A 17225-nucleotide genomic window follows, 5' to 3' on the forward strand; every position below is an offset into this window, starting at 1 on the left:
GATACTTCCAAGTTCAGCAGTAAAAAGTTAGTATTTTGTTTAGAATGAATTTGATGAATACATTATTTTTTGTATAGAATTAATACCTTTAAAAACGTATTTTTCCACTTGCTTTGAACTGAAGATGACATTACCTGTGATGAGGAAGTAGGTAACGACCAATTATGGCTCACCCCCAAAAATTGACTAAATTTGCTTCTGGTCGACAGCAAGTGGAAAAGTGAATTTTTAAGGGTATTAATTCTACATGAAAAATAATGAAGCTGTCAAATTCATTCTGGACAAAATATTGATTTGACAATTCATAGTAGGTGTGCAGATGGGATTTTGGAGCTTGGATGGATGGATCATCAACAGGCATAGGATATATGGTAGTCTACTTACATTATTAATGTTTTGCAAAAATGCCATTAATGTTTTTTTGTTCCTCATTTTTCTAAAAGCCACAACACAGCTACCTGTTCGTTCGGACCACACCCTAGCCACAATTCCCATATATGGGTGTGTAACTTCAGTTTAGTGAAGCTTCATGTAGGGCTGTGTAATTAATCGAAATTAAATTCCAATTATTACGCTCCACAATTACAAAATCAGCATAATCGTCCAAAAAAGATCATTAATACAAATTTTGAGTTGTTTAAATTGATACATTTGCACCATTTTTTTTAAATGTTTTTAAAGTAAGTAATTTAATAAAGAAAAGGAACTTGCATAATCATATTGTTTCAAATAATTTTATTTGTCTTAATTTTATTTATGTCCAAACATTTTCTTGTTTTGCACCAAAAAATAAATGATCGTCCTAATCGTGATTTCAATTACTACCAAAAATAATCGTGATCAATATTTTCTTCATAATTGAGCAATCCTAGTCATTTAATATAGAATAAATTGTCGTTGAGCTCACCTTTTCCATGTAGCTTGCCCAACACTAGTATTGCCTAACTCATCACATATCAACTCCTCAATTGGAGGAGCCAGTGCATAGCGTGATCTGTCAGAAGGTGCTAAGATTTTGTCAAACGCACCCCCTCACAAAGCAGTCTTCAAAATTAAGGTCTTCTTCGACAAAACTGTGCATGTCGGAAGAACTGACAGGAGTTGTACCATCACTCAGTGAACCATCCGCAGCAGCTCTTCCTGACGTGCCGCCGGCCGTAATGTCCGCTCAACAGGCGCTGACAGCATGTGGCCTCACCTGCTAAGGGAGACAAACACTTCAAACTTGCATCCATGATGTGAGGAAAAACAACTGTTTTGTTAATCCCTCAAGAGGAGCTACTCTTGATGGAGTCAGAATCCACAAATAAGCACGATTAATGCAATTTTGGAAACGGTATTTAATCCCAATTTGCACTGTGGGTCCACGCTAACAATTTAAGAGCTCACACTATGTATGCCTGAGCAGTCGAGCACCAATTGTTCAAATAAATCAAAAATACATTTCAGTGGAGAATGCTAATCTTTAAAACAAGGCTGAATTAACACTAATTTTGGAAATCTAGTGATGTTTGCACAACCTATCATGATTTGTCAATTGCCTCTTTATCTTCCTTTTGTGTGGTTAAGGATGCCAGGTGAAACTTGAAATGGGTTTAGTTGGGGTTTTATGCATTGCTCAAGGGTACATTGACAGTGCTTAGGAAGCTGTTGCCTAATATGTCATAATTTTGTTGTTGTGGTTGTGTATAGTTGTAAACAAGTCACATGGAAAATGAGAGGTTTGAGGGAGTGACGTACAAGAGTTTGTCACTTTTAATAATACATCATCATTAACCCTGATTTCCTGATGAATTTAAATGGCAACATTTAAGTCATAAGCACTAGAGATGTAATCGCAATTGTGTGACAAAAACATTGCCGCAATATCGTCGTCGCCGTCATGTTGCGATATTAAAAGGAGCATGTTTGATAAAAAGGCCAGGTTGTTTTCCAATGCGCACAGTGCGGCACCCTCTGGTGTTTAGTTTATTAGTGCTGTTTAACTTTAATTAGGCATGTTTTGGCCACCTACATTTAAGACCCCCACAAATGGCCAGATGAAGGTAACACATTTTAGCTTCTCCACAAATTGACTCGATTCACAATGTGTGTGCGCATTAGCAAGTGCCTCAACATTAAGTTTCATTAGTGATTGTAGTTTGTTTATGTACATTGAGGTAAATGTTAGCTGTATTGTTTGAACAATATGCATAATTATGACAGCAGCTAATCACCATTGTATTGACGAGATATTTACATGCAATTGCTCTTGTTTACCCCCACGCAAGAAAATTAACCCGTCCAAAAAGAAAACCTTTATTGCACACATGGACAAAACTATATTGTAACCTACATACTGCAGCGGGTTATCACTCCCATAAATCCGGCATATCAGCAAATATATTTCTCTGTCAAAAAATGACTTTTTGCCCGCTTCAGCCAAACACAGCATTGTTAACTACATAGACCATGATACTTTGTACCATTGAGCCAATGACTAACCAAGTCTATTTCTTTGTCACTGCTGTTATTACTGTATGTACAAAAACATATTTTTTTTCCCCAATATGACTTTTTTATATATATATTTATATATATATATATATATTTATATATATATATATATATATATATATATATATTTTACAATATTGTGAGTTTTTATACAGTATCGTGAGCTTTTTTATATCACAAACCTCCCCACAATGTTGTGATAATTATCGGATCATGAGGTTAGCATTGTGATATTGTATTGTGACATTTGGATATTGTTACATCCCTAATGAGCGCTGTAAAATTAGTTGGTGGATGGGGATCCACTTATTTGGATATGCAGTAATTTGGTATGTCGCAACTGACCTATAAAGACCGAGCCATACTGCTGCTCCAAACCACCAAACCCTTCACTTCCTACAAGACTGATTGAAAACTAATTGTGAACCAGTTTGTGCCAAAACATTGAATCATTTACATTTCAGTGTTGCATTCATAGCGTTAAGCTGTATTTTTCTGTTTTTGATACAAAATGCAAAGACGCAGACGACCACTAGCGAAAGCTGCTAATGTGCATGCATATGTTAGAGGCTTTAAAAATAGACTCTACCCCGAAAAAGCTGTCAAAGGCAGATGATGCTTTGTATTTGAGCCGCAGTATACAAAGCATGTTTCGGAATAAATGCATAGAATTATCCGCAAAGTACCACTACAACATTATAACGAATAGGTAAATGGCTGCTTGACTTTTGTTGAGGTGACTTTGACCGAAAACATTCTAATCATGCTTGTGAGATGTAAAAGAGCAACTGCCAGGATACTTTGTGTGCGCGTGTGTGTTCCATTATTCGGCAAGGAAGAATGTGTATGTCAACACTGCGTGTGTGCTTGCAGTGCTTGTCTTGCGTCTCTTAAAAAAATGCACCCCTCTGGAGAACAAAAGGCTGTTTTTGGTTCCTTCGGCTTGCTGTGAGAAACTGTTCTGAGCGCAATATATATAAAAAAAAAAAGAAAAAGGCTTGACATGTCACAGCTAAAGATATACAAAACACTGCTCTCTTGTTGTTTGTCTTCTAAGTATGACAAACACAGTATACATTCACAGCCAGTTATTATACTGACAGCCAGAACCAGCCACTAATGTCTGCTCAGATGTGGAGTATTTTTCTTCTTGGAACTTTTTTTTTTAGCCATTTGCCACATAAACCGTTTGCAGCGACCGCAAACACAGCCATTAATATCACCCACACACTCCCAAACGATAGTGGCTGTTATCCCTCTATGAGCTGTGGCTCCCTCATATTTTTTCCACCATCGATCATAGCCGTGTGCCACACGCGCTCGAAAGCAGCCCGGTGGGGAGACGCGGCATTTGCAATCAAACGGAGAGCAGCACTGTGAAATCTCAGGAAGAGGCAGCTTCCCCACCACCACCACCTCCCGATGCCTTTGGGCAGGGGATCAGACGATGAGGAAGCCTGCCTCAGACACTCGACACCTCCCACTGGCACCCTGATGCAAGCAGCATGCAAACCCACCCTTCACATGTATCAGTCAGCCGGGGGGGGGGTTTGGGATGGGGCGGGGCGGGTGGGGGTTAAATTGTGCGAATGCCCCTACCCCGTGCGACTACGCTGCGGAGTGCATGTTATGCCACTGCATCCGAGGTGCTTATAGGAGTGTGTGTGCGGGGGGGTGGGGGGTGTAGGCATGTGAAGAAAATTACCTTTTTTTGTGATGCATCATCTCAGATTGCACATGAGATTTATATAACATAAACGGGAGTACTACAGGTACTGTGCATTTGTTCTAATGCTGGTGACAGGACATTATTTGTGGTGCTGCATGCATATTGGAAGAAATACAACTCCTCATTAAAGCCAAATCACAAACCTCCCTGGAACTGGCAGCCAATTCCGCTTGCAAAATAGAGCTGCAATTATTTGCTATTATCATTGCTCTTAAACACTCCTTCCATTAAATAATTTGAATAGAGACTCACCGGCCACAACAAATTTGTATCAAATTCGCAGTCCGAGTCCCACTGTGCAAAAATAAATTGCGAGTTAAAGATGCCGGTCAGCTACTCTCAATGTACCTTTTTTGGTTGTTGTTTAAAGAGAGAACATTCCCTCTAATGAAATGAAAGTAAATACATCATGACATGCCTTGTTTGTGTTTGTTTGTCCATCCATACTTGGTTGATGGAACTCAATCATCATAATTAAATAAAATAAAAAAAAGACACTAATTAATGTGCTTGTGTTTTTACACTGATTTGCATAAAATGGATTCAATTGCCACTTCACAATCAGGAAAAAAATGCATTTTCTCCATAATACAGCTTACTAACCAGTGGCTGATAGAGCACCCAACAGAAAAACTTAGGTAAACTTAAGAAGTATTGTTTATTGCATTAATACTACCGGTTATTTCAAAAGCGCAACTTTCAAAAAATGACTTCAGTTTAACGAACTAAAACAATCATGAAGTAATAATTACTTGCACAAATCCCATGAATACGACTTTTGAGAAAAATATATAAAATATTTCAAACCAAGACGGGGATAACCGGGGGTTTATACACCGGGTTTATCAAGAAACAAACCTTTTTTCCCCACCTTACTTAGACATTTCCCTGTACCTACGCAGTAACTAGTGGTTGTTAAAAAAAAATTGTTTTGATTTTAAAAACACTTTGAAAGACTTTAATCATAGGCATGAGAAAAGAGCATAGTTTAACCTTTACTCAAATGTTTTGAATCTTTATAAATCTTTATAAATTTATAAATAAATATAAGTACGGGGGGGGACTTTTTCAGGATGATTTTGTGGGTGCCTATTATACACAAGTGCATGTTATTCACAGTATTTTACAGTAGCTTAAGATATATAACAAAAGAGATTGTTAAATTAACTTTCTTCGTTTATATTTCATAGATGAAAAAGCACAATAGGCAAAGATTATATATAGAAACAGGAACAATGCAACTTAGCACACGATACAACTGGGTGCTTTTTGTAGTATGCAAGGTAAACATAAAATAAATGTGGGACCTTGCCTTTTCTGACAGTGAGTCAATTAGTCACTTTGAAAAACATTGCTTCTGTGTGTGGCCACAGAGACTTTGCGTGCAGTAATGTGACTGCCTGGCCCTGTCTGGTTGGTGAAATGGAGTCAAATGTCGCCCGTGATTACGTTGGATTGGTGGAACAGAGTCATGTGACAGCACCCGAGGCATAAACCGCTCTGACGAACCAAAGCAAATACTTTCGATTGCACAGGCAATAGAATGATGAAAAGTAGAAGTTGCCAGCAGAATGTAGCTCAATGTAATCGAGTAAAAGCAGGGTTTCTTCTTAACAGAAATAAGTTACCTCAATGAATGTAGCTGGGTTAATGTAGATTGCTATAACCACAATGTTATTGAAAAAGCAAGCTAACACGCTAATGCAAAATAATGTCCTGCTTGGGCTCCGGGTGGCGGAGTGGTTACCGTCACTTGCCTTTGGTGCAAGTTGGCGGGGGTTCGCTTCCTTCCTGAAAGACCGTATATGTGTGTGAGTGCACCCAAAAAACAAAAACAAAAATAATAATAATAATAATGTCCTGCTTTCGTGCTCGCAGAAATTAACATTCAATTTCTCATTGTCTTGAGTAATTCATTAATTAACATCACTTAACAGTTGATGTCTATGAATAATTGATTGCTGTTCACATTGTTTTTAACTGAAGAGTTGACATTATTGCCATTTGGCGATAATAGACAACAAAAGTATCTCTCAATACGAGGGGTGTTCAATACCACTTTTGTTTTAGTACTTTCAGTACTCAAATCTTGAGTAATAGTAATTGTAATTTGTAATTTTGTAAAACCAATACCATGTAGCTTACCAATGCCATGACATTTTCTATTCTTCTAATTTGCCATTCATGATTGTAAAATGGCTACAAAAGGCCATTTTCTGATTTTTGTCATGTGACGTTCACCAGCTGAGCCGTCATAGGTTGTTACATGAGCTACATGTGATTCAAATTTTCCCCCTGAGATTGATAAAAATGGTTGGATTTTGCTGTATTATTCCAATTCTGCAAACACAATATTTATGGGGGCTCCATGGAACATTTTGAAAATATATTTTTTTAACCTGACTCCACCTTTCACATTTACGATCGCCAGCTCCGGAGTTTGCTATGAAGAGCAAAGCAGATCGTGCTCTTTTGTGTACATCAGCTTCAGTCAACCTCTAATATTAAATTATTCATCTCTTTCAGTGTGTTAAAGAGGAAAAAAGGTTCGCACAAGCATGCGCATTAGTATTGTATGTTGACAAGTGCTGTAAGCTGACATGCATGGGCTCGATAGGATATGCACACTCATGACAGCAACAACTAACACGACAGGATGCAGTTCCTGAATTTAGACCTCTTGCTTGTTTAATTATCAACACTATTTCTCAAGTAAAACCGTGTGAAAATGGAGATGAAAGGCAAATGGATAAGGGGACCTTGAGTATTAAAATAGCTGCTCTTTGAACATCGACGTTGTCTCCTGGTACAGCGCAATATGCGCTTTGACATTGCGAGAAGAAAATGTCAGACTTTGGCAGGCTATGCGGTGTATTTAGCTGTCATTGCTTATTTTACGGCTGTTGATGTTGTTGATGAGCACTCAGTGGTCCTTGGCATCAGGATGCATTACATGCTTTCTTTTAGTCTCATTAAACATGTCCAGCGCCTTTAAAAACTGGAGTCAATTAGTAAAACTGACAATCAGTAAAGATATGTCAACATTTTGACCCTCCGTGCAGTTCACGAGTGCATCAAATATAAATGTGTGTACATATAGAGTTGTCAGAAAAATACATCCTTAATTGGAGCATGAAGATGCGTAAATGATTTTTTTGGGTCTTGCAGCTATGCAGAATTTGACATGAGGCGGCTTGGTGTGGAGTAAACCTCCTGGAAGCTGTGGAGAGGTTTTAATCAAGTGTGAAATCCTTTTGGAGTCTTTTGCCTACACAAGTGTGCTCACGCTCAGACGCTCAACAATTCACCCAACTCTCCCCCCTGGAACGTATTTTGTAGCAGGGGTCCATTTCAGCACAGTGATGCATACAGACAATATTCTTGGAAGAGATGAGAAATAAAACTCCAGTCATCAAGCATGAGATACGCACACAGTCCCGCATTGTTTTCTTAGCTTTTTACTGACGATTCACATTTTATGCATTTTCTGTTTATGCCAGCGTACGTTTGACTTGAATTAATTTGAAAAAGTATCATTTTATTGAATATAATTGTAAGTGAATGATATAATTAAGCGGGAATATAAAAAGCTTTGCTTCGTTGTGAATCAAAGGACTTGCGACGCCTTATAACGAGCAATTAGGATTAAGGGAACAATGAGATTAAGGGCAACAAAAAGATAGCGCAACGGCCTTTGAACAGTAATTATCATTCTGACAAACAATTGGCCATGCCATATGGATTATTGTGTACGTGTGGGAATCGGATCATTTTTACCTTAAAATAACAGCAACAAAATCAATGGCACACTGGCAAAGAACATCTCTGTCATTGCCATGGCAACCCGTATCACCTACAGCTGTAGTTTATAATAGTGGTGGCCCAGCCGGGACACGCCATGTTAGCAATAGTGCCAGTGCTAGCATACCCGTTGAGAAATGTGCTAAACCTGCGATTGGCTGGCAACCAGTTCAGGGTGTACCCCGCCTACTGCCCGAAGCCAGCTGGGATAGGCTCCAGCAACCCCGCGACCCTTGTGAGGACAAGCGGTACAGAAAATGGATGGATGGATGGATTGATTGAGCAAACTTTGCCACACATTTCAATTCAATGTGAATTCATCGGCTTGCCTTTTTCCTTTTATTTCTAAGTCCGTTTGGTTCAACAGATGTTCCCAACCAAGAGATTTACTAAAGAAAAAGAATCAATGTTATGCAACAAACTGTTTTTGTCCTCTGCAGAGAGCTTGTTACGCATGCCAGAGAACAATTTGAACCAAATACCCATATAATTTTGGGTTGTTTAGAAGCAAATGTCAACTGACTAATTTCCCCACGGCCCAGTAAGCAAAATCTCTGGCAAATTATATTGACAATTTATTTTTATAACCGTTATTTTTACTTCAACTGGGCACTTCAGATGTAATACTGGACACGGCTTTAAAAATGATTATTAAAACACTCAAAATTGTCTAAAAGGCTTGGACAACATTTTGTGAGATAATTATCTTGCCGCTGGTCGAGAAAACAATACTGAGAATGAATCTCCGTTAAGATGGCGTTTCCTCTATGGGCTGCCTGTGGTACGCCATCTCTTGTGGTTGCATCAGTCACATGCAGCAACATCTTTACTAAGCTCTATGCATTTCCCACAAATGCATCCACTCAAATATTGCAATGTTTATGCAAGAACAAAGAAAGGGTATCCGTGATGGGCATGTTCTTTTATTGCATGTGCAATGTTGACATGATATCACACTAATGTGTTTATCGTCGCCATCAGAACGTTACGCATTGCTCGTGTCAGAGTGATATTGTCTGTTCTTTGCTTTACAGACATTGATTGCCTGTCCTTGTCAGGCTATGAAAGGATAACAAAGACAAATTCCAAAGGTTTTCTATTTAACCACAGCCAAAAGTGTAGTCTGTCAACAGGTCAGCTGTGTGACAAGTCAGCCGGTTGCCTGCTGCACATAAATGACGGCATTTTTTTTTGTGTGTGTGTATATATATATTTATATATATATATATATATTTATATATATATATATATATTTATATATATATATATATATATATATATATTTATATATATATATATATATATATTTATATATATATATATATATATATATATAAATATATATATATATATATATATATAAATATATATATATATATATATATATAAATATAAATAAATATATATATATAAATATAAATATATATAAATATATATATATATATATATATATATATTTATATATATATTTATATATATATTTATATATATATTTATATATTTATATATATATATTTATATATATATATATTTATATATATATATTTATATTTATATATATATATATATATTTATTTATATATATATATATATATATATATATATATTTTTTTTTTTTTTTATATATATATATACCTGTTTTGATGACGAATGATGAGAAATAAAAAACAAAACAAAAAAAACGACTAAGCAGGGATGAAAGTGGGTTTTCGTGCGTCAGTGTAATCGCCACTGACCAGTTAAAATACCAACGGACCTCTCAAGTCAACCAACGGTTGCCCATTTTGTTGAGGAATGACGGACTGACAGAATGCTGACCTCTGTCTGTTAGTCCTAAAATAATGGTAAGGCAGCGATGACGGAAGTGTGGTTTGAATAAAATGACGATTATAGTTTAATTCAACTTAAACAAAAATGATGGACTGACAATGATGGAAGGATGCCCAGAGCACTGACGAATGACGGGCCAGCAAAATTTTTATATTGGCCACCTCTGAGAGATATATTTATTTATTAACTTATCATTCAGGGTCATTTTGCATGAATCAGTCCCCAAGAAGAAGCACTGACTACTTTTACATGCAGTCATTATTCGGGTTAAAGTCAGAATTCCAGTTTCTGAAACAATTGAGGTAACACATTTGCCTGGCGGAAAGAGTTACTCCCGTTTACATGCTCATTTGTGCTCGGTTGGAATAACCCGTTCGGCCCACGACGCTCGGACAACGTTATTACATAAATGTCATTTCCACTTTTAGCTTAATATACGTTCAATAAAAGACATATTTATGTCACTCCCCACGCTCGGTTTCCTCCTCGCTCCAGAATTTTGGTGGTTCTTCAAATGTTTGTTGACAACGGCTTGAGTATTTCCGGTGGGTTGCACACCAGAAGCACTGCCTTATATACTTGTATTTACTGTATGTGTATATATACACAAACTTTGGCGTTTTCGCTGTAGAGACACAAAAGAATGTGAAAAGTCATGTCCTTGCGAATCAAATAAGCAAAGAAGAAGAAAAGAAGACTGAGAAGAAAAATAGCAAGCACATGCGCCCAGTGAAAAACACTGCCCCGATCGATTGAGATATATACTCCGGTTATGAAAGGAGTAACTCAGGGCTCTTATTCAGGTTTTTGCGCGTGTTTACATGGACTTACAAAATCCGAATATTGCCAATATTCGGGTTTTAAAAGGGTTATTGGCGGCATGTAAACGTAGTTACTGACTCTAAAAATCGTTTGTGACCCCTGGGTTGGTTAGTTAGTTAGTTATAGACAAGATTTTGCATTAACAGATTAAATTAAGTTATTGACATACACTAGCTAAATCAGGAGTTATTTTTTTTATGGAAATTAGGTCACTGGTACACGGACTAATTTATTTAATTAGGAATAGTTTAATTAATATGAGTGATAGTGAAGTGTAGAGAATTTCTGAGCTGCCAATCAATAATGCTTGCGCTGTTTGTCTTGCTTTTATATTTATTTATGTATTTATAGATTTTTGGGAGCACCTTTTTTTTTTTTTTTTTTTCTGAATACAAATCGCATGTCATCGAACTCAATACGCTGCTGTTGAAACTGTTAGCGGTCCAGTGATATGGTATTTCGAGCTTGCAAGACTAACTGCTGCTGGATACTCCTAAATGACACAGACACAGCACGCCATCTCCTGAATGTATCACATCAGCTAGTGGACTACGCACAGTCGTGCTCATTCCACAGCCATAGCAACAGCTACATAGCAACTGCTGCTCACTGCATAGCAACAGCTGCAAAGACCTCAAAAGTGGAGACGGAGGGCGGGATTCTTTGTGTTCAGATGACACCATTCCTGATCATTGATAGATTTTTAAAGATGATTATCAATTGTTGTGTTTGATTCATGTGATGTTTGATAACAAACTAACAATGCCTTATTCTCTCTTCTGCCTACAGATATTTGCTCACTGCCTGATGTGGCAATGACCGGAAACTGTACGACTGAGTGCAGCGAATTGGGCCACTCGGATGCTTGTTGGATGCCCGGGCATTCCTCTCCCGTACGCAGGACGAGGAACCCCCCGAAACTCTCCACCTTTGTGCCTTACCAGGAGAGAGGGAGTCTGGGACGCCTGGCAAATGGCAACGCCATTCTGGGTGGCGAAGAGCACCGGTCACGCCTTCCACCCTCTCGCAGTGCCTATACTAGCAGCGGTCACGATGCCGGTCAGGACTGCCCCTTGGAGGAGATGCCGCTCAGCGTGACCTCTGAGTTCCCACCCACCTCGCCGTCTGCCCATACTCCTAAAAGAGAAATCTATCTGTGAATATCAGCCTCCAATCAGTGCAGAAATGAAGAAAAGATCAACCATGGCAGTAGAACAAAACAGGCTGCCCACCTGCCAACGCCCAGTTGAAATTAACAGTAATCAGTCATTTACTCAATTACCGGCGTGATCACTTGGGTCATCTGCCATCTCCACCTTCTATTAATTTATTATCATATTTATTACAAATTCCACAAGGTTAATTGATATACTCTCTAATTTATTTATTCATAAGGACATGGATCAAAATGAGTTTGGTCTCTGCTACTTTGGTGGTAACTAATAATTGTTGTAGTTAGCCAAGTCCGAAGCTGTCAAGTGATCTTTTGAATTGAAACTTGTGATCAGTGCTCTTGTGCCATTGTTAGATCGATTTGATAGACAGCCAGTAAGGCCCTATCAGATGGCATTATGCTTTTTAACTAACAATCAAATGAAATGTTCTCTTGTTGTACAGTGCTGTAAATACGTTTTGAATGGTGTGCTCTACATATATTTTTGTCTGATAGAAGTTGATTAAAAAAAAAAAAAAAAAAAGAAGAAGAAAGTAATTTGGCTCCGAATTTTGGCGTAGTTAAGGTTTTCTTCGCTGCTGCTGCTGCTGCTGCTGTTTAAAACATCTCCGGGAGAGAAGCTCAATATTGTGGAAAGCATTTATCCGCCCCATATAATCACAAACACCTTCAACCCCTAATCATAGCAAAATGGCCTTTACCTCTGCTCCCTGCGGTGTTTCACCGTGGGTGGAGAACGCTCTGCAGCAACATTTGAACAGACATCATGTTCCATTGACTCTTAGCACTGTGACCTATAGTTTATCATCAAAACGCTTGACTTGGCCATAGTCCCCCGGAGTCACAATGACCAAATTGGGATTGTTTTTTTTTTGCCTCAAATACTTGTGACTCACTCAAAATATACCAGTGTGTCATTTTTTTTTTAGGGTTTGTTTTTAAGCTCTTCTCTATCCAGACAATCTTGCTCAGGCTTTCCCTTCACAAGCTATGAGGACGCCTCCGGAATTAATGAAGACGTATAAGGTTATTTATCAGAGTGCTACAAAAAAAAAACAACACTTGGATCATAAGTGGGGAATTGGAGTTCATGTTGCACTTAATATAGTCCTCTTCATTCTAAGCACTTTCATTGTTGTTTCAAAGTATCCTATTATGACAGCAGCTGTTTTCAGAGGTAAATTCTGGTGTCAACGCGCACGGTCCTTGAAGAGCATCGTTCAAGTAAAACGTCATTAACATAAACAGACTTGTATTCAATCCAGCATTCTCAATACATCTGTGATCCCCCCCCCCCCCCCCCACTCTCATTTGGCTACAAAAATGTAGGGATTTGTTTCCCCTCATGGAGATTTTCCAAGTCAATCTGAAGGATATGCCTGAAGGACACTTTGTATTAGTCAGTAATTGGAAGCTAGTAACGACTACATTAGCCTGTCTTGCAACCATGGTACAGCGCCAAGCGGTTTCTTTGATTCAAACATTGATTTGATTAGACTTGTAGATACCTTTCACCTCTGCAGCAAATTTCCATGGTGAGATTGCGTCTCTAAGCAAGGAAGAAAGATCCCCGAATAGACGCATCCTAATTGGGGTGAGTAATGAGTCCTGAGCTGTGGCGTGTGTGCAAAGCAACCTCCCCAGGACAAGGCACCCATCGAATAATGCACATCTTCCCGCAGCACTGCAATCAGTTAAAAGGATCAGCACTTACCTCATCACGCCGCCATTGAAAACTGCATTTAGAGTAATTGAACTGAATACATATGGAAATTACTGGACATGGCCATGATTAAATAATGTGGGCGATTATCCTGCCTTGAGGGGGAGAGAGCGCATTATGCCATTTTCCAAAGCCATTTAGTGACTGAAATAAAATTCAAACAACAGCCATGATGCACTGTGATTAAGCCCCCGCGAGTACCCCTCGGATAGCCGCTTCATGGCCCGGAAGCAGCGGGTGCGATCACTGACCTGGAATTAACGACAGACTAAAAGACGGCAAGGAGTGATAAAGCCAATGCCACGTCGCCTCAGTCACAACTTTTATCTGTTTATGTGTCTTGACTCGTTTATTTAGGACTTGCAACTGCTTTGCATAGATCTTTTTTTTTTCTTTTCTTCAGGGATTAATCCGAACCCGATATCAGCCCAAGTAGACGCTTATCACTGGCACATATCTGAAATGTATCGCCTGCTTAATCACCTAATTGGGGCAGGGATGATCAGGCACTAAATGGGAATAACAAGAGGCTGATTTACCGTGCGTCCTCCACAAAATAACGCTTCTGGTTTTGCTCTTGATGAGTCTGACTTTTCAACTGAAGCCACCATAATGGAACAAAATCTACCTGCATGTCAAATTTTGATTTGAAATCATACTTAATCCCTCTGCAGAGGGGCGGACTGGCCATCGGGAATTTCAGCAGTTTGCTGGTCCGTTTTTGGACCGGTTCCCACACCCCCGGCGATAAATTTTAAGCGCCGCATTGCCAACGGCCGCCGTGCGCACTCCCGTCCTCCAGCGCCGAGCAATGAATAGTAATTGCTGAATAGGTTTCGGCGTATGACCGTCGCCTCGTCGAAATATTTACCAGGCCCGATTTATTTTATTTTTTTCAGTCAGTCCCGTTGAAAGAGGATGGCCTTGATCAAAAGGATAGGACATCACAAAGCACTGAAATACACTTAAAGTATGTTAAATAATGTTTAATTTGTACTTTGCATTGATTTAATGTTGAATTCACTTGAGTATATTTTGCCTATCTGTGGTCTGTATTGTAAAGTGATCATTTCTGTGGACAGATAGCAAATTAATTACTGTGCTGAAATTGGCGAGCGGTTTTGTTTTCGTGTCAGTCAAAGACTCTTAGCAAAAGCGGTTGTGTGAATAAAAAAATAAAAAATAAAAATATCTGTTGGTGGTGTTAGTGTACATAGATCTCCACAACCCTTCGTCTGCTGTCAAAGCAGGCCGGGATTTTCGCATGGATTCCAAAGATAATTGGTAGAAACTGTTTACTGTTTCTTTTCTTTCAGTTTCTGAAATGTCAGTGCTGGTTTATATTCAAAACGGCCCTATCCTCTTGGAACAGAAATTTAACTGCACATATATTTTCATCTTTTTCACACACCATGGAAAACAAAGACAATTGCCTTGAGAATATGTCTTTGCAAGAGAGAATCTAGTTGTTATCCTGATTATTGGTATATTTATATAGGACAAAAATGCTTGTGATGCCATGTTTTTGTACAGTTTTATGTACATACAAGTGACGCTTTCTAAAAGTTCTGAGAAAAGCCGATGGCACATAAAAATTGTAACCTGTTTTCTTGAGCTGTGCACATCTTTGCCTTGGTTGGATTGACCTTTGCTGAGTCGGTGTGAATGTGGCCGTTCTATGCCTGCACTGTAGTCATTCACTGGCTCCCACCTCCTGAAGACTTAATCAAGTTATGTTTATTGTGAACAGTGGATTGTCTTATCTTACAAGTTTGTTCAACTCCTGTGTTCAACTTCGTTCTGTTTTAGCATGTTGACAACTTCTCTTGTAATACTGTCCTCATGAACTTTGTAATAAAATTACTTCAGGGAAAAAAAAAAAACTTGTCTTGTTTTATCACCACTGTCATGCCTAAAATATCCAGATCCCTTGACTGTAAGGTGGATATTGTAACCATTATCCACCATTCTGCCGTAGCTTAACTTTGCTCATATTGTGTGACTGTGGACAAAATACAATGCGAACCGCCAGTTTCTGATACGCATTCACCAAACCCTTTTTTTGTTGAAAAATGAAATATGACTTATTTATTTTCAGAACCGAGAGTGTAACCTTTTTCATCAAACCTTTGCTAGCTAGCTAGTTTTGCTGGACTAGAATTGCTCAACATGGCATTGCAAATCATGCAGTTAGAATGCTGAATCCCATCACTCGACTCTATAGTACGCTCGCTGATCGTTATCGCAAATTTCAAATTAGCCAATCATATGACAGCAACTCAATGCATTTAGGCATGTTGACATGGTGGAAACGATCTGCTGCAGTTGAAACTGAGCATCAGAATGAGGAAGAAAGGTGACTGAAGTGACTTTTAACGTGGAATGGTTGTTGGTGCCAGACGAGTATTTCAAAAACTGCTACTCAACTGGGATTTTCACACACAACCATCTCTCGGGTTTACAGACAATGTTCCGAAAAAGAGGAAATATCCAGTGAGCGGCAGTTCTGTGGGCGAAAATGCCTTGTTGATGGCCAGAGGTCAGAGGAGAATGGCCAGGCTGGTTTGAGCCAATCGAAAGGCTAGTAATAGTAATTCAACTAACCACTTGTTACAACCGAGGCATGCAGAATAGCGTCTCAGAATTCATATGTGGAACCTTGAGGCACATGGGCTTCAGCAGCACAAATAAAGTGATTGGTGAGTGTATTTATAGAGCACTTTAAAACAACCACCACTGTTTTCTTAAGATGGAACCCAGGAGCAGAGGATACAATGAAAACAGCAGAGGCCCCAGAATTGAACCCTGTGGAACACCATACGTTTTGTTATACCTACATGCAAATTCATATTGCACATATTCATCTGACGATTATTTTTAATTTTTTACCAGACATAGTATGAAGGGGTTACTGTACAATAATAAAGAAATCACACTAAAAACCATTACAACGGCCCCAAGTCGACTACTGAGCGCACCAAATTCCCTGCAGCATAGATAGGCCAGGCAATGATGGCCAAGCCAGGCGTATGTTCATAAATCCTTTGAGTCGGGTGTGTGTGTGTTAACCTCCGCCGAACCCCGGAGACTAACTCACCGCACCCCTGGGGTTTGATTGAACTCTGGTTCCCTACTATATTTTCATGAGTGTGAACGACAAGCACATAGAGAGGAACTCCAGTTTTCTGATAAAGAAAGGAAGGGCATCTCATTTCCTTGTGAAATAAAAATCCATTATATTGTGAAAGGACAGATCCCAGGACCTGTATTTAGAACTTCTCTTGCTTGAAAAACAAAGTACTCGAAGTGGATAATCCCCATCCAACACTGAGCCTAATTAGAGCAATTCTATAAAGCATTGATGAGCTGGCCTCAACCAACTCCACAATGAGCATTGCTGTGTTGTGATGTTAATTTTGAGATGCTTGTTTGTCTTAGTTTGAAGCTTGTTTTTTTGTTTTTCTTTTAGTCCTCAGTGAAAGTGTCCTTTCAGTTTCTGAATGGTAACACTTTGCATTGCATTCACAGCAGCTGCGCTGCTAAAGTGGCTCAGCAGTGGAGGACAACCAACCATATTATGCTGGCAATAGAGTGTTTGCAATTTAATTAATTAGGCCAACAGAACCTTTTCATTTTAGTATGTTTGTCTT

General features: G+C 38.8%; 1 protein-coding gene across 2 annotated transcripts in view; it reads left to right on the forward strand.

Moving 5' to 3' along the window:
- The window catches only part of pcdh1a (protocadherin 1a), a 122351-nt gene extending 106902 nt beyond the window's left edge, over nucleotides 1–15449 (forward strand). For both annotated transcript variants that reach the window (XM_086057610.1, XM_086057609.1), the window contains one exon: nucleotides 11468–15449. In XM_086057610.1, coding sequence (XP_085913736.1) covers nucleotides 11468–11838 — 371 coding nt within the window. In that variant the 3' untranslated portion in view covers nucleotides 11839–15449. The remainder of the gene's footprint in view (nucleotides 1–11467) is intronic.
- Nucleotides 15450–17225: the final 1776 nt, after the last annotated feature.

This window comes from Leptonotus elevatus, chromosome 16 (genome assembly GCF_054856555.1).
Source record: "Leptonotus elevatus isolate MCC_2025b chromosome 16, RoL_Lele_1.0, whole genome shotgun sequence".
Taxonomy (NCBI): domain Eukaryota; kingdom Metazoa; phylum Chordata; class Actinopteri; order Syngnathiformes; family Syngnathidae; genus Leptonotus; species Leptonotus elevatus.